Source organism: Onychomys torridus, chromosome 12 (genome assembly GCF_903995425.1).
Source record: "Onychomys torridus chromosome 12, mOncTor1.1, whole genome shotgun sequence".
NCBI lineage: Eukaryota > Metazoa > Chordata > Mammalia > Rodentia > Cricetidae > Onychomys > Onychomys torridus.
In genome coordinates this window covers 2,931,606-2,953,571 of record NC_050454.1, presented here as the reverse complement: position 1 = coordinate 2,953,571, position 21,966 = coordinate 2,931,606, and the positions used below count along the sequence as shown (strand labels likewise).

At 48.8% G+C, this 21,966-nt stretch overlaps 1 protein-coding gene across 1 annotated transcript in view; it reads left to right on the top strand.

The window, feature by feature from the left end:
• The window catches only part of Igf2bp2 (insulin like growth factor 2 mRNA binding protein 2), a 117,034-nt gene extending 95,437 nt beyond the window's left edge, over positions 1–21,597 (top strand). Inside the window, exons 9-16 of the mRNA XM_036203767.1 lie at positions 454–589; positions 2,838–2,966; positions 9,312–9,380; positions 10,923–11,039; positions 15,290–15,364; positions 16,725–16,856; positions 18,383–18,496; positions 19,771–21,597. Of these exons, the coding sequence (XP_036059660.1) occupies positions 454–589; positions 2,838–2,966; positions 9,312–9,380; positions 10,923–11,039; positions 15,290–15,364; positions 16,725–16,856; positions 18,383–18,496; positions 19,771–19,866 (868 nt within the window). The 3' untranslated portion in view covers positions 19,867–21,597. The remainder of the gene's footprint in view (positions 1–453; positions 590–2,837; positions 2,967–9,311; positions 9,381–10,922; positions 11,040–15,289; positions 15,365–16,724; positions 16,857–18,382; positions 18,497–19,770) is intronic.
• Positions 21,598–21,966: the final 369 nt, after the last annotated feature.

Here is a 21,966-nt window from a genome sequence, read left to right as displayed (position 1 = left end):
CATTACAGATGGCTGTGAGCTGGGAATTGAACTCAGGACCTCTGAAAGAACAGCCAGTGCTCTTAACCACTGAGCCATCTCTCTAGTCCTATCCCATATCTTTTAATCTACGTTCGTTTACTTTGTAATGCTTGATGCTTCCTCTCCCTCTGGCTGGTGACTCCTCTCTTCTTCCCAGCATCCTATGTGCCTGAAAATATTGCCTAACTATTGGCCGTTCAGCTTTTTAGTAAACAAATCAGAATGACATATCTTCACAGTGTACAAAAAGATTATTCCACAACATTTCCTAGTATTCATGAAGCCAAGGTTCAATCCATAGTACTAGTCTAGTAAGACTTGCAACTAGATAGCAGGATTGTATGTTACAGTGTTGGGAAAAAAATCAAGTCTTTACCAGGATGTGTTTGTGGTCTGGAATTTTATTCTTCCTGTCTTTTCCTCATTGGCCAGCTTGCAGGATTTGAGCATCTATAACCCCGAGAGAACCATCACGGTGAAGGGCACCATTGATGCATGCGCCAATGCTGAGATAGAGATCATGAAGAAGCTGCGAGAGGCCTTCGAAAATGATATGCTGGCCGTTAATGTAAGTGCCCAGTCCTTCCTTCTCTGCTGGTTTTCCAACAGCTAGGGTAGGACCCATGCTCTGTAAGGATAGCTGTCCTTCAGCTGAGGAGGAATTGCCTTAGGGCAGATGGGAAGAGGGTCCGACTTCCTAGGATTACAGATGTCTTTAATCTGGTAAACACAGATCAGTATGAGCCAATAAAATCATATCTTCCAGACTGTAAAGTAGGGTGATGTTCATGATCACATATATTGGAACAGGAAGGTTTCAAAGCTGGGTTATACATATATGTGCAAAGTAATGGGGGTCAACAGGGCTGGATGCTGTGATACGAGAATGAAAATTACAGGGCCAGGAAAGTGGGTTCCCCTGTTTTCTAAACTTTGTATAATATTGTTGTGTCCTCTCTCTCTTTAAAATCCCAAGTATATATGTTAGCCAGGCCTGGTGACACACACCTTTAATCTCAGAACTGGAGAGACAGAGGCAGGTGGATGTCTGTAAGTTCGAGGCCAGCGTGGTCTACATAATGAGTTCCAAGCCAGCTGGGGCTGCATAGTGAAACCCTATCTCCTTTATATATTTAAATAGGCTGGGCTGGAGGTTTACCTTTGTGGTAATGTGTGTGTAGCATACGTAAGGCCTGGAGTTAATTATTCAGGGTTAAAACAGATGGCATCATAGGGTACAGAGACCTTGTCTAGTCTAGGCTGTTTGGGGGGAAGTCTATTTGAAGCAGGCATTTCAGAGTGGCCTGTGGGATGAAGGAGGGCTACCTTCTGATTGGCAGCTCTTGCTTGCCCATTGCTGCTTGTAGTTTGCCTAGTAATGCTGTCACCCACTTGAGTGCTCTCAGGCTGCACGTTCTTCCTGTCACTTAGTCCTCACTTCATTCATTGTTTAAAGTTCTTCCCCCATCAGCAAAGTCCAGGCTCATCTCAGAAGAGTGAAATCTTTTTTCATTTTCACTATAATCTTCGGAGACTGGGCCACAATTCAGTCTCCATAGTAATCAACCTTACTGACCTCTGGGCTTCACTTGACCCTTCATCTCCTTCCCATCCCACCCACTAACATTTCACAGAGGAATAAACATTGACACAGCGATCTGTGTTGCAGCCCTGCTGCCTCCCTCTCAGGGGCATTGCACAGTTCTTCCTCAGGTCAGCATCCCATCCCCCACCTCTGCAGCCCCACCTGCTGACTGCCTACCACACAGTAATTGTGGGCCAGGATGGGGAAAGGAAGAACATCTGGGTGAGCAGCTTTGTGGCATTTTCATCTAGCCATCTCATTCTCTTGGAGACTCTATCTTTGCTAAACATCTCTTTCCGTGAACACCGGGATGTGCTCAAGAGGGGTGTGGGTGCCCTACACAGCACCATTTCAGCGCATAGCCCTTAGACACCTGTGCCAAGTCCATGCTGTGAGAGAAATCATATAATCACCAAGTCTTCACATACAACCTGAGGCGATAGTGAAGGATCCAGGTTTGCTGTTCGGCATTCTTACAAAATGGGACGTTTTTCTAGAGTGACTTTACCCACAGAAAAACAAACAGAAACTCTTAGAAGACTGCTTCATGGTCAGGAGCCAAGGACTGGGGCAGGCTGGGCACAGGCCAGCAAAGGTACTGCAGAAGTTTCTCTGCCTCCAGCCCTGGTGAGGATGCTAGGTCGAAATGTGAAATGAGTGATGAGATCTTGAAGGGTCTGACCCGTCCTTGGGTGATTAGAAAAGACTGGTGTTTGTTCTCATTCAGCAAATGTTCATTGAGTACTGTGTGTCAGATATTGAATATAGCTCTAAGTAAAATGGCCACTGATCCCAGGAGTATCTTTGAGGGGTAGGAGTATTAGGAGAGCCTAGAAAGGCCGAGTCAACTGGGAGGGGTCAGGGAGACACCTGGACCAACACCAGGGCACTGGAGTCCAGAGGTGGAAGGGCACAGGGTATGGAGGAAGCAAGATTTGGTCGGGTAGCAGCCGGGCTCAGCAGGAAAGCAGCTAGTGAAGACGTGGGTGACCATAGTCAGATACGCAGCTACCCTCAAGGGTGACAGGGAAGCTTTGAAGGAATGTCAGAGTTAGGTTGAGAGGTTGAGATTTGTTGTCCACGCCCAGGACAAGGTGAGGAAGTGCAGGTACCAGGGCGGAACTGACTGGGAAACGGGTGCTGTGCAGACAGGAGGTGGAGACTGGCCACAGCAAGCCTGGCCTCTCTGGGCTTCCCTCCCTCATCTTCTTTTCTTCGTTTCTGTTCCCAGCAACAAGCCAATCTAATCCCAGGGTTGAACCTCAGTGCACTTGGCATCTTTTCAACAGGACTGTCCGTGCTTCCTTCACCAGCAGGGCCCCGTGGGGTCCCCCCCAGTGCCCCCTACCACCCCTTCGCTGTAAGTAGCTCGGTGTCCTGAGGCTCACTCATGCTGGGCACCTCCAGGCAGCACAGCTACTCTGCTATGTTGAATAAGGGCAAAAGCGTTTATTTGCATTCTGTCTTTGTGGGTGATTATAATACAAGTGAGAACTTTTCCAGTGGGAAATTGACACTGATCCAAGCTCTGAACATGGTAAGTGTCATGCCACAGAAAAAAGAGCTGCTCCCCGATTCATTCACTCGGGGTCTATTTTGTAAAAATAAAAGTTGTTGGTCTGGCAGTGGTGGTGCACACCTTTAATCCCAGCACTTGGGAGGCAGAGGTAGTTCGAGGCCAGCCTGGTCTACAGAGCAAGTTCCAGGACAGCCAGAACTACACAGAGAAGCCCTATGGTTGTTTCAGACAACGTTCATGAGTGTTCCTTATTCAATACAGATGACACCTGGATTATTCTTGAATAGATACACACTTCCCACCTTTGTGCATAATTCAAACATACTTTATTGAAAGGAAGTTTTAAAAAGAAAAGGCCACAGCGTCTGAGTCTAAACAGCACACTGCCTGATATTTAATGAGTTATCAGTAAGTGTTCTTTGACTCACAGTTCTCAGCAGAAGAAATGTGAATGGTACATTTTCTGCTTGTTGCCCTCATTCACAATCATCATTCAGGATTAGTACATTACCAAATGGGGGCTGAAGACACTGGCCACCAGACACGTGACAGCTGCCCATCCCCACTTTTTCTTCTCTAAACACAAGGTTTGTTTTGTGTATAAACTGTTTCAGTGGGGAAGAATCAGGTGGGTGAGCAAATTCTGTTCTGCTTTCTGGTGTAGTAGGTCTAGTGGCTCTTGGGGCCCCCTTGTGTTCACTCTCAAAACAGGCATGAATTGGCACCATGCCAGCAGGCCCAGCACATTCTGTCTGGCAGAAGCTTTTCTGAGGTGTTGGGAATCACTGCATACCATCTCTTCCGGTTCAATATCCAATTTCCCTTCAAGGAAAGGAAGGAGCCACCACTGGGCTGTGTAATGGAGGGGTCGTGGCAGACACTCATGGGGTGGCAGATATGGAGTTCACATCCTTTACCTTTGCTGTGAGATGTAATCTCCAAGTTAGTGCCATTAGAAGGCACTGAAGACATCTCACTTCCTGGTACGGGCTGAATAAGGGGCCTTTTAGAGTCTATTTGAAAGTTAAAGCCCCTGATAACTGGAATTACAGTAGAAAATGATGTGTGCAATTTAAATATCACAGTGTTCTCTTAGACCAGATTGGTGTGGAACTTTTAAGGATAAAGATAATGTTTAAAAAAAAAAAGATGATTTCTTAATCCCTATATGGTGGCTCATGCCTCTAATCCTAGCACTTGAGAGGCTGAGGGTGTAGGATTCCCAAGGTTTCAGGCAGTCTGGGCTACATAGTTAGACCCTGTCTCAAGAAATTGAAACAGATAAATAAATAAAAGCTGAAAATGTGATGTTTTCTTTGGGGTTTTTGGCCTTTAATGCCACGCTAAGGAAAAAGCCTCTTCATTCAAGACTGTACAGATGTTTTCCTTACACTAATTTTTAGTAGTTGGTTTTGCTGGGGGTTGTTTATAACTGTATCTTACAGGGGATTCATCTTGATTTAACTTTATTATTTTTCCAAGTGAATAGCCAGTTTCCCAAAGTAATTTATTGAGTAATCTGCGGTTTTTATCAGTCAACTTGAAATCCAGCTCTGCCCTTTGTTTTGCTTGTGATTCTTTGAGACGGTCTCAGGCAGCCCAAGCTGGTCTCACTAACTGTGGCTTCGAGCCGCTGATCCTCCTGTCCCATCCCACCCCTGCACGGGTGAACGCACTGCCTTGCCCGGTTCCAACCGTCTCACTGTCTCCCTCATGGCATTTCTGCACCTCATTTCGTCCCATTCAACTGTGACTGCATGGGAGTCACTCCAGTTTTATACTGTCTGGCAGTTTCGACAGAAAGCTGGCTTTTGCTTTTGTGTTTTTTCCACTAACAATGAACTGGAAAGCTGGTGGCTTTTACCGTCTGACAAAATGAAAGAAAATACACTGATTTGTTGTTGGTGGTGTTCCTTTTAGATAGGATAAATTCTACTCATGAAACATCTCGATCTGGCAACTTTTGTTTAGAAAAAGATGACTTTTTCCCATTTCTTTTCAAAGTTCTTGGCCTTTTTGTTAGTTTGTAATTTCTATGAAGTGTCTATTTCAGCTGTTGGGTTGAAAGTCAATGGAGGGATGCCTGCCTGTCATGTGCAGGGCCCTGGGTTTGCTCTCCAGCACAAGGGGGAACATCCATTTGTCTCTATTTTAGATACAACACCATGAGGTTGTGCATAATAGATTGTTTTCATTTTTAAATGTCTGATCTTGTGGTCATTTGTTTCTTGATTCCTAATAGTATATGTTTATATTCTTTGTTGTTGTTGTTTTTTGTTGTTTGTTTGTTTTTTTGAGACAGGGTTTCTCTGTGTATCCCTGGCTGACCTGGAACTCACTCTGTAGACCAGGCTGGCCTTAAACTCACAGAGATCCGCCTGCCTCTGCCTCTCGAGTGCTGGGATTAAAGGCATGCACCACCACTGCGTGGCTTGCTCTTATTTTCTTAGTAAGAGTTGCAGACTTTCACTTTTCCGTTTTCTACTTATTTATGTATTTGCTGCTGACAGTCTCCTGTATTCCAGGCTGGTCTCAAATTCCCCATGTGGTAGAGGATGAACTTCCGCTTCTGCCTGCTGCTTCACCTCTCTGTGCTCTGGTCTCCGTGCCTGGCTCCTGCAGTGCTGGGCTCCCTTTCACAAGCACTTACCAATTGAGCACAGGCCCAATCTCCTGCTAGGGACTTTTGTTAAATCTACAGGTAGATAAGGGTTTCCTGTCCATTGTGGCTGTCTCCTGCATTCTCTGAGATCTTGCTTTCTTTCAGAACTTGTTCACTGGGTCTGTTGATTGGCCTTGCTGCCTCTCCTCACTCATTTCTTTCCCCCAATTTTATGTGCATTAGTGAGTCAGGGTGTCAGACCCCCTGGAACTGGAGTTATAGACAGTTGAACTAGCCAGGACAGTACAGGAGAGCTCACCTTGGTGGTGAGGACAAGGGAGAGCCGACAGGCTGACCAAGGCCCAGAACCAGGGTTCTGACTTGGCCCACCCCAACATTCACCCTGTCTACGATCTGGAACTTGTGAAGGAACCTGACCCATAGACCCAAAGCTGCAAGATCTCCATGACACAGGGTAACAACAGGACAGCTGAGAGGAGGGGGGTTCTAGTGAGGACCCAGCATCGATAGTGTAGTAGAAAGCAGAGGCCTCGAACCAGACCAGTGACTCCTTGTAATCAACACTTGCATGTGACGATGTATGGGGATAAAGCATCTTAGGCTGCAGAGGTTTAGGGTCATTTTGCTTCTCGTTCCTGCTTCTTAGTTACTAGGCCCCTGCCTCCTCTCCCCCAGTTGTCCCCAGAGAACCCAGAGTGGATAAGCTGCTGGGGACAAAAACACTTTGACAGTCTGGAACAGAACACTTAACCTTCCTAACCTTGGAAAACTGTCCAAGTCCTTGCCTGTCCTGGGCCCACGTCACTGGTTCCAGAGGGAATACTGCTATCTTTCCAGCTGGGTATGAATCTGCCATCACATCAGAGCCACTGAAACATTGAAGTATGACACACAAGCCTGGCCTGGGCCTCCTATCCTTTCTCACTCTTCATACTAATGGTCTCGGGGTGCTCCTGCTTGAAGAGACCTCTGGTGTCAGCCCATTTCTTAACTGTACCTTGGATCCTGCAGTTCTTCCAGGAAAGGAGGTGAACTGAAGGTGACCCCTGTGAGTTGTCACAAATGTGTCTGCCCACCAGCAGAGTCAAACTGGGAACTTTCAATGGACAGGCATATGAAGAAGACCTCCCACTGCCTCCTAGTGGGGCACACCTAGCTGTCACCTTCCCCTCCCCCACATGCAGATACTGTGCTAAGGCTTTTAATAAAAAAAAAATGGTTCTCTTCTCCCTCGTACAAGGATTGAATCAGGGAACCCAGTGTCAAGAAGAAGTTGCCTACTGACAGGCAGGCTTGGCCTTTTGGGCAGGTGATTGCATCCTGCTTTTCTCGGGTCACTGATAGATGGCTTTCTGATCACCAGAGGAAAGAGAATTTGAAAATCCCTTTCTATTGGATACTGTCAACTCCACCTTAGCATGGGGAGATGGAAAGGGGAAGGACGCTGATAGACACCGACTTCGTTGTAAATAAAAACTCATCTACACTCCTTGAAACGGTCCACACTCTGTGCCTCACAGATGTTCTTGAGGTCAGTCCACATCTGGACCAGATCTACAAGGCATGATCTCAACCCCCTGCCGCCTTATGCCCTTCCAAATGCCTTTGTATTCACCATACTAGCCTTCTGTCTAAATTTCAAAGAGACCAACCTATCCTGGCCTGACCTTCTAGGAACCCCCTGCTCCACATACTTCTTGTCCAGGGCCATGTGTGATCTTGGTCTTGGAGTCTTGATGCCCAGCAGGAGTTGCTGCCCCTGGGCTGCTTGTTCATTCTGTCTTTGTGGTCAGTGTCTGAAGACTTCTTTGAAGTTTTTTCTGCGTTTGTCTCCCACATAAACCATAAGTCCCTTGTGCCCCTATCTCCTAAAATAAGGTCTCACACATGAGTGCTCAAAAGCTTGTGAATGAGTGAGTGGATGGTCAAATACAATCGGATATAGGCATTTGAGCCTATGGTGGACTCAGAAAGCTTTGAAAAAAAAAAAAATGGTCCACTTTGTACAAGAGCTAGAGATTCAGACTCACGTAGACCAAAGTCTCAGCTAGAAATGACTTCCTGGTTGCTGAGAAAGAATTCTGTCCTTCGAACAATCCTGCAGCTCTGACTTATGGATAAAAAGAATCTGTCCTCATCATCTTTTTACAGCTAATTTAAAAGTCTCTTTGTTGTCCCAGGATGGTTCTGATTTGGGCAGTGTTCATGTTAGGACTCTGAGGACTTGGAATACAAGCTGTGCTCTAGATCTGTTCTTGGCCTTGCATGGGTGTTAGAATCACAATTTACAGGAATCACTTTTGCTATGAGAACTGAAGGAATAGTGCCGGAGGCAGACAGAGGCCCCATTTCCCTTGGTTGGAGTCTTGAGCGAAAAAGCTACAGGAGTTGTCTCCCCTGTACCTACCAGCCACACTCCAGAATAGGGACCTGCACAGAGAAAGGGCTGGAATCCCTGAGCTTCCCAGACAGTTTTCACAAAGATGCAGCTCCCGCTTGGCCCACCACCTTCAAAACGTGAGGCCTTCCTGGGACCCCAGTGTGGTGGCACCCTCTAGTGGGCAGAGGCTTCACTGCAGACTCTTCAGTTCAACCAGAGCATGAGCCCTGATGCCGCAGAACCTAGGAAGTACTACAGCGTGCTCATAACTCCGTCTTTTCTCCCCGAGCTCAAAAGAACGATTGTTTTAGTTGGTAAGAAATCATAAGTGGATCTTAATCTGGAGCTGAGTCCAGCTGGAGATTCAGACGATGGAAGACACACACATCACCTTGAAATGGGGGGGGGGGGGGCGCCCAGCTCTCCTCCAGCTCCAAGCTTCATTCACATGGCCCTCTGTCGGGCCTTGGTGCTCTGCACCTGCCACTGTCTTGCCGGTAGCAACAGTGATAGTACTGTTTCCTTGAGCTTGTGTAAAACATAATTAACACAGCTTTGCTCACTTAGTAAGTGTCCTACCCAGAAGAATATGAACTTGGATATGTTTCTGTCTCACAGCACCACCATGCGGGTTAAGAATTTATAAATAGATGTAGAATATCATAGTCCCTGCTGTGATTTCTTCCTAGCTAGCTCTGCGTCGTGAGTCCACATCTGCCCTCCCGACTCTCCTCTCCACATTTGCACACGATGTCTTTGTCTGTCTGCTTCCTTTCTCTTACTGTCCTCTCAGTTTCTCCACACTGAGCTTCTGTTCCTTCTGGGAATCTCTGATGCAGCTAACTGCTCCGTCTTCCCAAGATCACATTTTCTTGTTCTGAATAACTCTTGGCTTTTGTCCCCAGGATTCTCTGTTGCTTGTAATGCACAACTTGTAATTCCCCCATAGCAGCCACTAGCCCTGTCTCCACTAAAGGGCGGGTCTGAGCAGTGGGACTGGCCTGAGTGCCTAGCAAGGCTCATCTTGGAAGCTGCGGCCCGGGGCCTGTTGCAAACGGGTGACACCAGGGAATAGAAACACAGAGGTGCAAGTCTGTAGATGTGATAGTGGTGTTGGCTCACAGAGCACATGGGCCGCGTGGAAACAGACACCTGACTCACTGAATGTCTCATTAATATGCAGACCCACTCCGGCTACTTCTCCAGTCTGTACCCTCTTCACCATTTCGGCCCATTCCCGCATCATCACTCCGTAAGTGCGCCTCAAACCTGCTCCAGCCACCATTCTTCCTGCTCCACAGTGCCCCACATGGCCCCGGATGAACAGGCCAGTTACAGGTCACAGTGTGACTGTTCTCTGCTGTGGCTCTAGGCTGCCCAGAAGGATACAGCTCAGAGTATATGAACCAAGCCACCCTGCTTCACACTCCGTGTTGGGGAGCCTCCTTGACTGTTTGGCCACTTAGGTGATCCTGGGAGTGGGAGGTGGGAGGATCGAGTTTGAGGTCAGCCTGGGCTGTGTGGTGAGTTTCATGCCAGCCTAAGCTACGCACAGTGTAAAATCCTTCCTTAAAGAACCAAAGACTAGAGCTATGGCTCAGTCATTAATGGTGCACACTGCTCATCAGAGGACTGGAGTTGCCAGCACCCACATCAGGTGACTCACAGTCACATGCAACTCCAGGGGATCCAGGGTCTCTAGCCTTCCTAAGCACTTACGTACGTACGTACACACACACACACACACACACACACACACACACACACTCTCTCTCTCTCTCTCTCTCTCTCTCTCTCTCTCTCTCTCTCTCTTTTAAAATACATTAAAAACACAAAGAAAACCAGTTAGAAAATATTAATAAGCTAAAGAGAAGTTTCCAGTAGGCAAGGGATGTAGCACAGTTGGCACAGCACTTACCATACAAACACGCAGACCTGGGTTCAAATCCTCAGCACCCACATAAAAGCTAGGTGCGGTGGTACTCCTAGTGCTGAGGAAGTAGTGACAGGACCCCTGGATCTCACTGGCCGGGTTCCTTAGGATTCTCTGTGTCAAAGCTAAGGAGAGAGTGAGTGAGGAAGACGGCAGCATCAACCTCGGGCCTCCAACATGTGTGTATACACATGAACATGTGCATAGGCACACACCACACCACACTTTTTTTGTTCTTTAATCAAAGTCTAACCCTGAAGACACATCATTTCCACAAGAACCATTGGCAGCCTGACCTAAGAGCTGCTGTCTTTCCTCAGGGGTTTCCAGGGACAGGTGGCTTGCCCACCTCCCTGGGTACTCACTATGGGGCCTGGACACAGCAGGGTGAGTCACCTTGTGAAATAGTATTCCTGGTTACAGGATGGACTGGACAGCTTTCCCTCTGTCCATGGGCAGGTGTGTTTAGCTGGCCAGGCCAACTTTCAGAAGTTGTCTCCTCCCACCATGGGTTCCAGGAATTGAATTCAGGCCATCAGGCTTTCATGACAAGCTCTTTTTAATCCACTGAGCCATCACAACCATTTTGGTTCTTAGATGAAGGCATAGGAAACATACATATCAAATCTGTGTGTGTCAGAGAACTCAGGCTGCTCGTGCCCAGCAAACACAGGCTCAGAGGGGCTTGTAGGCTCATGCAATCCCGCTTGGGTTCACGTGGAGAGCCCCAGGCCACACAAAGGTCGACCATGCTGTTTTGGCCATCTCCCTGGGTAGTGAGGCCTTCCCATACTCTTCAGGTACTCGGCTGGGCTGTGAGGTGCCCAGTGAGCATGACAGTGTGCACATGTTCCTTTCTAGTACCCGGAGCAGGAGACTGTGAATCTCTTCATCCCAACCCAGGCTGTGGGCGCCATCATCGGGAGAAAGGGGGTGCACATCAAACAGCTGGCTCGATTCGCAGGTGCCTCCATCAAGGTAAGGTGTTTGCTGCCTGCTGCCTGTCCCCTGGTCTCCTCTGGTCAGTGCCGGGCAGTTCCTACAGCACCTAGAGACAATCTGCGGAACGTATTTCCAGGGCCCTTCCTGTCTGCTCCCATTCTTCATCTTAGTCCTTCCCTGTTCAGCCAAACAACTATGTTAGAGAGAGATAACAGTACTGACCAAACCGGGTCCTCTGAGGACTGGCATTGTCTCCTCTTCCCAAGGAGATAAAAGAAGGCTGGAGATTTGTTCCGAGCTGAGGGGATGTGCTCCAGTGGAATGAGCATTTGTGCTAGTACTCAGCACATCGGTGCGTCTATTAGTCCATGCCTCAAGGACTCACAGACTATGAGAAAACAAATTGAATGAAGAACTTTCTGGAAGGTGCTGATAAAACCATAGGCAGACAAGAGCTGATGGCATCACCTGGTAAGAGGCCAGGACTGAGCAGAAGGCTAGGGAAGTCCTCTTGGCTTACCTCTCAGTTGTCAAGGGTCGTTTGCCGTGGGCTGCTTCAAGCCCGGCTGTCAGCTCTGCTGAGATGCTGAACACTTCTGGAAACACTTCCCGTTGCTGTGAAAGGTAATTGGCTACCATGAGACAACCCCGAATTATGAAACCGATTCTCATGACTTGGAGAGAAAGAATACTTACACTTTCTCCCCAAGAGCTGGAGTTTCTCCCATAGCAAGTATGACAGAGACAGACAGACAAACCCAGAACATTCTGAATTGTGCAGTGCCATTGGCAAAGAACTGCACCTTGCTGCCCCCTCAGCCTGCATCAGTCTGCTTGTGGTTAGAGACTCACACTGGGTGAAGCCTAGACCAGGTGGCTCTGATGCCCAGTGGCCTGACACAGGTAGCATCCTGGCCTAGACAATGGAGAAAGTAAGGACGAGAAGAGGCTGGCTGCATCCAGGAGATCTTTGCTGGTGCTCAGTGCTGTAGTCTGAGATGCTGAAAAACCACAGTGAGACAATTTGGACCAAAGAGCTTTGAAGGGTTCCTTCATCCAAGGCACACTTTACCGGAAGAAGTGAGACTCAGAAAGAATAGGGACTGAGCAAGGAGCCTAAGTGGGCAGCCTAGCTCTTAGATATAAATTCCATTGACCTCTAGGATCCTGACCATCTACTATAGCTGACCACAGCAATAACTTCCCCATTTGCTAATGCTTATGAGAAATCATTCCCAGTTAGCGCCTTCATGGAAATGAAGAGGGAGGGAGTTGAGGCGCAGGTTTGATCATGTCTGTAGGCATCACTCCACAGCATTCTCAGGACTCTGTGCCGGTGATGGATCTTGAAGGAGATGGGGCTTCCTGCCACCTGTCTCAGGGCCAGCCTGCCCCAGTCTCCATCCCCTGAGCAGGCTGCGGCTACCACCAAGAAGTAACTGCCCACCATGGAGGTCCTCGGGAGCTCGCTTACTGGTTACCTGTGTCTTCGTTTGTTCTCATGCCACAGAGGAGTCTTCAGAGGTCTCGATGAAGGGGTCCTTCCTCCTAGATCAGTGCAGGTGACACCATGCTGTGGATGAGTGTTCCCAGGGAGGCTGGGACACAGCACTGGACCCTGAAGTCCCAGGGTAGACCCTGGCTTAGAGCCTGGATGGAGTGAAAACAGAATCAGACCTCTGAGTGGAGGGAGGTCTCCTCTGAGCTTTGTAGACAGTGTGCTCACAGAGCAGAGGGAATGGCACCTCCCTGATCCCTGGGTTCCTTCTGCCTGAGTGGCCCTGTAATGACTATGTTCCCCCCCTATCTTTTGCTTGCTTGATGGAGACTTGGTCTCATAGCCTAGGCTAACTGCCAGCTTACCTACGGCGCCTGTGATGACCTTGAAGTCCTGATTCTCCTGCTTCTACCTCCTGAGTGTGGTTTGCTCAGCTGTGCAAATGCTCTAAAGACGCCTACTTGAGAACTGTCAGGCCTTGCACGATGCATTGTGTGCTCACCTGTGGCTCCTGGCTCACGCTTATGTTCCTGATGTGCTTCCCATTCATTTGACTTTGAATTACATTTAATTCTGCCATGATTTGATGATTGAGTTTTAATTTATTTGTTTTGTTTTTGAGAGGAGTGTGTGTGTGTGTGTGTGTGTGTGTGTGTGTGTGTGTGTGTGTTGTCAAGCTAACTTCTAACATCTAGTCTCCAATGACCGTCCTGTCTTGGCCTCCTCAGTAGCTGGGGCTACTGACATGAACTACCAGGTCCAGCTCAATTTTGTTGTCACTTTCTCCTTTTTCCTCTTCCTCCTCTAAAGATTTGTTTAAGTAAGTCAGGATGTGCTGGGAGGAAAATGTAATAAAGACCTTGTCTTAGTGTTCTACCAATGTGCTATTCCCTGGACATTGAAATGTGAACCTCTGAAAGTTATTCTTATTCAAACCATCACTTTCCACTCCCGGCCCCCAAAGGCTTGTAGCCATACCATAATGCAAAAATGCTTTCAGTCCAAATTCAGAAGTCCCCAAGGTCTATAATAGTTTCAACACTGTTTAAAATTCCAAAGTTCAAAGTGTCTTCTGAAACGCATGACAGTCTCTTAACTATAATCCCTATAAAATCAAAACCAAAAAGCAGGTGCCATACTTCCAACAGACAATGTCACAGGATATACTTTACCATTCCAAAAGAGAAGAAAAGGAGCATAGTGAGGAAACACTAAATCAAAACAAGACTAAAAACCATCTGGACAAACTCCAAACTCTGCATCTCTGTGTCTGACGTCAAAGCGCTCTTCAGATCTCCAACTCCTTTCAGCTTTGTTGACTGCAGCACACTGCTCTCTATTGACTGGTTCGACTCCCTGTGAGTAGCTCTCCTCGGCAGGTACCTCATGACTCTGGCATCTCCAACATCTCAGGGTCTTCAGTGAAATCCAGGCTTCACTTTCACAGCGTCACACAATGGCCTCTTTGGGCCCCAGCACATTGGTGTCTCTAGCTTTTCTTAGTCACAGAGGGAGATTCCACAACACCTGACTTGTATCCTCGACTCCAAAGCCAGAACCACATGGCTGAAGCTGCCATGTTCTTCTTGCTGGGGCTGGAACTTGACCCCCTCATTCAAATACATTTCATCAGCTTCCTGGTTTTGATGGTTTTCTTCACTGCTTAAGCTTTTCTTTAATTCCTTTCCACAAGTTGGAAGCTCAGCTGGATGGGATCTTGCCCTGAGGTCCCCTCTCCCTTATTCCATTGAGCGTCAGGCTTTTCTTGAAACTTTGTCTCCTTGAGCACTAGACTTCGCTCTGTGACACTTCCTGGTGCTCCTTTTCTCCTCAAACTGTACATTTTGTATTTTCCCTTTCTCATCTTGCTCCCTTTCATTGTAGATCTGCATGAGAGTGACCACTAATAACCACACAAACGAGACAATACTAGACTATCTTGAGATCTTTGCCAGTGCCATTAATCCAAAACTCCTCAATTTTGCCTCAGGCAGATTTTGTGTGTGTGTGTGTGTGTGTGTGTGTGTGTGTGTGTGTGTGTGTGTGTGTGCGCACGCGAAGGGGCGGAGGGGGGGGACAGGGCAAAAAGGAAGCCACTTTTTTTTTCTTCCAACTATCACAAGAATGGTCTTTAGGCCATTTACTAATATTCTTCCCCTTTGAACTTTCTTGAACTGGGACTTCACAGTTCAAATTGCCTTCAACACTGTCTTTCATGCACCTACTAATAGTGGCTCCTTAAGAACTGCTTTCCTAATCCAAAGTTCCAAAGTCCACATTCCACCACAAGCAGCAGGGTCAGGCCTGTCACTCCCTGTATCAACTCCTGTCATAGTACGTGTTCTGTTGCTGTGAAGAGACACCATGACGACCACAGCAGCTCTTATAAAAGAAAACGTTCAGTTAGGACTTTCTTATAGTTCAAAGGTTTAGTCCATTTTCATCACTGCAGGGAGCAGCTAGATACCAATTGAACAGCATTGTGGACTAACCTTTCCTTCCCGCTAGGCCTGGGGGTTGGCAGAACCTGTATCTCTTAGGACTTGGCTGAGGGAAGAGGCAAGTTGCTGGAAAGGTGCTCACTGTAGGGACAGCCAGTAACTACTGGCCCTGGGTAGCCAAAGACCCATATTTGATACTGAGAATTCAGGTCATGACTTCTCAGACCCAGGGCAGAGGTGGCACTGTGTGTGGAGCTCAGAGGCAGAAGCTGGCCATCAGCTGCTGTCAGCATGTCTTAGACAAGCACAGGAGCTTGGCCTCAGCATGTTCTTTTCTCAAACCGCAGATAGCTCCAGCAGAAGGTCCGGATGTCAGTGAAAGGATGGTCATCATCACCGGGCCACCTGAAGCCCAGTTCAAGGTCAGTGCCAAAGCCCACACCGGCCCTGCAGGCTCTGGGTGAAAGGCAGACAGCTCAGAGGAGTTGAGATTCTTTGCCAGCCTAGTGTCCATTTCCCCTTCTGCTGCTTACAGGTAGACTTGTGCGTGGTTCCTCGTTTCTCCTCTGTGCTCTCTTTTCTCTCCATGGAAAGGTGGGATGTCTGTTGATGCCCAGTCAGGGTGCCAGTGCCTCCAGGATGTCCCTGATTGGACGGCCATCTTGGGCTTCTCCAGCTGAGGGCATTGACATGGGTGCAGAGGTGAAGCCTTATGTCGTGGCAGTTCTGGCAGTCTGTGAGGGAATTCTAGCAGCATTGGGGAGAGTTCTTTTGCGAGGAACATGGCTTTGTGTCTGATGTCCTTCCTTGAGGAACGTTAAAACTTGAATTTCAAGAAGTCAGAAATGTGCTTTAATTTATAAAAGTTCAGCTCTTACAATGAAAATCACAGGGAACCCAAAGCTTGGAAATGAACAAACAGAATGTGGTATGTCCACAGAAGAGAATGATTTATCCAATGCATGCTACCAAGGAATGGCCCTAGAGAAATAAGAGCATGTAGGCCATGGTTCCACGTACATGTGTCCAGTAGCAAACCATAGAGAAAGACAATAGGCTGGTTGAGAGTGACAGGCAGTCTTGCGGATTGAGCCCAGGGCCTCACACATAGGAGGCAGCAAGCGCTCGGCCACTGAGCCACATTCCTAGTCCTCTTTTTTCAGTTTTGATTCAGGGCCTCACTAAATTGCTCAGGTTGGCTTTAATGTGCAATTCTTTCCCTCAGCTGCCCGAGAAACTGGGATTATGGGCTTGTGTCACCACTGAGATGGATCCAGAATATTCTGGATAGTGGCGATGGTCCCACAGCGTACTAATGACTGAGTACAGGAGGAGAAGGTGGCTTTGCCAGCATGTGCAAGGCCATGAGTTTGATTCTCAGCACCACAAAAGCAGCGGCGTGTTGAGACTTAGCAAATCCTGTTACTTCCTTCAGTCACCAGAGAACGGAGCATACAGTGGAGGGCGAGTTAAGAATGCCTTAAACAAATTCAGCCAAACACACACTTATAGGCACTGGGCATATGAAAAGAAGGTGCAGTCTTGGTGGCTCACCGTTGCCCTTGCCTAGACACACACAGTCCTTAGAGGAAGCAGTCATCTGCAGACCACAAGGCTTGGCAGCGTGCACAGATGGTAGAGTGTGGTGGCTGAGGTGGGTGGCTGAGGTGGGTATGCAGCTGCCCAGTGCCTGGAGGGAAGCCCACACATTCCATCCCTGGGACTCCGAGTTCCTGCAAAGCACTGACAGAATGGCCTGATCACCAGTCATCCTGTTCTCAGGCTCAGGGGCGGATCTTTGGGAAGCTGAAGGAAGAAAACTTCTTTAACCCCAAAGAAGAGGTGAAGCTGGAAGCCCATATCCGTGTTCCCTCATCCACGGCTGGCCGCGTGATCGGCAAAGGGGGGAAAACGGTAAGCTGGCTCCCGACTCCCTTTACCTGGATGAGTTCCCTGCCCTGGCCATGCCTGATTTCCCTCGGATCCTCACTAGCTCCTTTGCTCGCTCTCAACATGTATGAGGGCCTTGGGCTGACACACTTGGGCTCCGGCACATGCAGGATGCATGAGGCAGGGGGATTCCAAGGACAGAAAGGTCATCCGCAAGGCTCTAGCACTAAGGGCCCAGTCCCATGGTATCAAGCCCACCCTATTCCTGAGCACTATGCCACCCAGCCCTGTTTATATCTGAAGACAAGAAGGCTATCTCCTATCCCACCCACCCCTACCCTCACACCCACATGTAGCAGATAGAACCAACCCATTTGAGACCACTCTCTGCCTGGTTTCCAAGTTCAGAGGCTACAACTGCCCTGTGTTCTCTCTTGACGACAGTCTCCAGGGGCCCTTTCACTCTCCCTACTGTACATCCCATTTTCTGGTCCTTTCTCAAGTCTGGCCATCTGCTCTAGGGGAGTTGGCTCAGCAATAGGGTAAGAAGGTGTAATTTATGTGTTCAGTCTGAAGGACTCAGTAACACACGTCACCCAAATTCCCTGAGCTGGAGGCATAATTCAGTGGTAGAACATGCACTTACCAAGTATGGGACCCTGGGATCAACCTTCAGCCCCCAGAGGAAAGAATATTGATCCTAGACATCAATAGGTGATCTGTGGACACAAGAATATGGCTTTCTCTCTTGATGAGATGACTGGAGCAGTTCTGGGCCTGTGATGATTACGTGATGTTGAGTGGCAGGAACTGGGGTCGGGGAGCTCAGGTTCTAGATGTGGTGAGTCATACACAAAAGAATATAGTTGGCTTGGATCTGCAAGTACAGTCCAAATCCCAGGTTCGCACACTGACCGCTCGACAGACTTGAAATGTTGGAGACAGAGACTAGAAGCAGTCACTGAATTCTATCCCCAGCTGTGGTTAGCTGCCCTCTGATCCCCTCACCCTGACTGTGAGCTGAGCATCATGCCAAAGGCCAGGGCAGGCAGAACCCAGCAAAATGGAGAGTGGAGGATAGAAGTGCATGGTCATCCTCACCTATATAGCAAGTTCAAGGCCAACCTTGGCCCAGACAGAGCAGAGGGAGGGAAAGGAAGGAAAGAAGAGGGTGGGGGTGAGGAGGGGGAGGAGAAGGAAGTGGGTTGGTTTATTCTGAGTCAGACAAGAGGAGGCCATAGCTCCTGGCCAGCAGCCAGGAAGCAGGTCCAGAAGTGGTCCACTAACCTGGGCTCTTACTAGGAGTCCCCACGAGTGTCTGCAGAATTAGAGCATTCAGCCTGAGAAGCAACCTCGTGGAGTTAGGGCTACACCCCCATTTCTCTGTCAATCAGCCCTTTGGAGCCAAACCCACAGGAGCTGAGGCAGGAGAAAGGAAAGAGGGGTCCCTGGTCTCTCCGTCCACAGCCCAAGTATCGGGTTTATGGGTGGCTGGGATGGGGGAGAGGGGGAGTTACTCACCTCACTTGCTTCCTTCGCTGCCTTTCCAGGTAAATGAGCTACAGAACTTGACAAGCGCAGAAGTTATTGTGCCTCGTGACCAAACACCAGACGAAAATGAAGAGGTGATCGTCAGGATTATCGGACACTTTTTTGCCAGCCAGGTACTATTCTGTGAGGGCTCTGCCTCCCGCCCAGCTCTTTCCACTAGTTCATGTATTGTATTTGTGTCAAGTGGCCATGTGCTTAAGCCCCTCCCGACCACCACACAACACACGCAGTGGAGCCCCTCCCTGGCCCCTGGCCCTGGGGACTGGAAACTGTTGGTGCAAGGCTCCTGGCACGCTCTGCTCCACTGGAGTTGGGAGCTTAGCATTGCTTGCCCTCCCAGCCTTCCTCTGAGGAGCCACATGGCCAGCAAGGCCCCGGCAGAGCAGCCAGGTGGCCAAGTTTCACTGTGGAAAGTAACTACTCACCAAGGTGTTGTGACAAGGGAGGCCTTGGTGGGTTGGGCCCTGGTGGGTGAGGGAGACCCACCATGCAGATGTGTGGAGAGGTGGAGAGTTACTCATATCATGCAGACACATGTCCATGTGGAAAGTTTGTTAGTAAAGGGGGAGAGAGAGAGGGGGGTGAACTCTACCTCTGGCAAGAGTCAGGAAAGAGAGTGAAGGGGGAGTGTTTTCATCAGGACGCTGGGCAGGTCCCCAAGGGGCGATTCAGAATACTAATGAAAGGGACCAAGTAGTCTGCTGCTCTCTTCCCCATCACCCCAGAACACCACCTCACTGCTGCCTTGCACTCACAGAATCCAGCACTGCAGGGACATGTGGCCTAGTCTGTGGCCTCGTTGTCTTGATGCTTCTTGCTGGGTGGGTTTAGAAGAGGACGACTGGGATCCTCCTGTAAGCCGAAGGAGATTTGTATCCGACTCCCAGCTGCTCTGTGGCCAGTGGCAGAGTTCAGCCTGTGGGCAGCTGTGGCTCAGGGTTGGGATTCCTGTTCTTCAGGGCTTTGTCAGGGCGCTTGTCTCTCCCCTTTCCTGATCTTTCTAGTGCTCTGGAAAGGGGGTGGAGGTGGAAGGGGGCATATGAGAACTCAGGTGGGAGTGGCAGGGCCTTTGGCCTCCCACCCCATCACTGACCCCACTGCTAATCCCTGGCAGTCTGCTCCCTGTGAGTTAGAAGCTGCCAGTTCCTTCCCTCCACCCCAGTGCACCCTCCTCTCCCACCCCCTCCCACCTAGCACCTGGCAGGCTTGGTGAGGTGAGGAGGAATTCTGCCCTGGCTGTTGAGCATGGTCATAAACGACCTGGGGGAAATGAGATTGGTCTGAGCACTGAACCTTTCCCAAGTCCGGAACCCTCTGTTTTCCTGTGGGGGCCCCAGAACTGGGATTGTCTCTTCCCTGTGCCCTCCCCTCCCTCTCTTTGCTGCAGACTGCGCAACGCAAGATCAGGGAAATTGTACAACAGGTGAAGCAGCAGGAGCAGAAATACCCTCAGGGAGTCGCCTCACAGCAGCGCAGCAAGTGAGGCCCCCACAGGCGCCAGCAAACAGCAGATGAATGTAACCCTCCCACCACCCGAGAGAGAGGAGACCAAACAGCCAGCAGATCGGGAGCAAACCAAAGACCATCCTGAGGAGCGAGAAGTCTGCAGAGCAGCCAGGGCCTGCAGACCCCTGCACATCCTGGGATCCAGGAGAGCATAGGGAGGGCCCGGCTTCCCCAGAAACACCAATTGGCCTGTGCCCAGCTTCCCCTGGCTTCTGCAGGCTTCCAGCCACCCACTGCCCATCCACTCAGATCCCTCCTCAGCTCCCAGGACGATATCCCTTTCAGTTGAACTAACATAGGTGACTCAAAGCAAAGCAAAATCCACAGCCTTTTCTTTGTTGTGGAACGTTGTCTCTGTACATGTATGTACATACTAGAAGGGGAAAGATGTTAAGATATGTGGCCTGTGGGTTACACAGGGTGCCTGCAGCGTTAATATATTTTAGAAATAATATATCAAATAACTCAACTAACTACAATTTTTACTCGATTATTAATTTTTTTCTTTTTGAAGAGAAAGCAGGCTTTTCTAGACTTCAAAGAATAAAGTCTTGGGTGAGGTCCATTGGTATAGAAAGGAACTTTGAGCCGCCCACACGAACTTCACTTGGAGGGAACTCTCATCAAGGATACTTAATGGCAGTTGTGGGTCACCTGTGTCTATCAACAGAAGGGATACCGTCCCTGAGGAGGGGCCCCAGGCCCTTGTCACCTGTTTACCCCAAACACCCATTTCTCTGCTTCACAGGTTGTAAACTGGTTTTTTGCATACTGCTATATATTTCTATCTCTCTCTGTTTATCTCCCTCCCCTCCCTTCCTCTTTGCCCACCATCCTTCTGAATCCCTTCATCCTTTTCTGTTCCCCCCATATCTATGCACACCCCCCCCCCCCAGGCAAAGCAGTGCTCTGAGTATCACATCACACAAACGGAACAAACGGGAAACACAAACCAGCTTCAGCTTACACTTGGTTACTCAATCGAACAAGAGTCGATGGCACTTGTCCTAGCGTCTCGGAAGAGGAAAACGGGAACCCTCCAAACCAACCAGCCAACCAAACAAAGGAAAACTCCATAAAGAAAGAATGTACTTTGTCTTTTTACATTTTGGTATATAAGCCATCAACATTTAGTGAAATTATTGCTTTCTTTAAAAATTTAAAGTGCAGGAAAACAGCAATTTATACAAGGTTGTTGGCCCAGGGCATTAAATTTAGTGATTTTTTTAAAATGAGAAAAACACACAAATAAAGCTACCTCAGGTGTTTTTTACCTCAGCACCTTGCTCTTGTGTTTCCCTTAGAGATTTTGTAAAACTGATAGTTGGAGCATTTTTTTGTTTTTTTAATAAAAATGAGTTGAAAAAAAAAAAAGATTTCAACTGCCAGCCTGGCGCAGGCGGCAGCCCAAGTATTCAGCGACTGCTCTGACTTGTCTTCCGCTAGCCAAGAGCCTGTGTGGCCTTCTTGTGGACAAATCTAAAAATGTTTATTTTTAAAAAATGACAAAGAATAACAGAGCCGTCCTGAATTTCAATAGGGTACGTGCCATGAGGGCTTTTGCGCTGAAGGATGACTACGTCCTGGTTATGTGAAGAAGCCAAGACATCACCAGACTGCAATGCCGGTTTTCTCTACTGCAAACAGTGTTCTGTGACAAAAAAAAAAAAAAAAAAAAAAGGAAAAAAAAATATCCAAGCTAACAAGATCCTGGCGTCCTGGTGTCTTATTTGCTGAGCGTTGTGTCTCCCGGGGGTGTCAGCTAGTGGCCTAGGGGAACAGCAATTGGACAGTCGGGCCGGGGCAGCTCCTTGTCCACCGAGTTCTTGGGAGGGACACAGCTAGGTGAGTCCTGTGCAGCCAGCAGCTGCAGCCTCTCCTGGGGCCTTGTGGGAAGTGCGCCCCTGCTGGGTCCCCGTGGAATGGCAGTTTGTGCAGATCTGCAGAACTAGAGGACAGCCTGCACTGCCAGCTGAGACGCTGCCTGGGTCTGCCCAGGCAAGACTACAGGTCAGGCAACTCAAGGGCAGAGGCTCTCCCTTCCTCCAGAGCAGCGGTTCTCACCTTCCTAATCCTG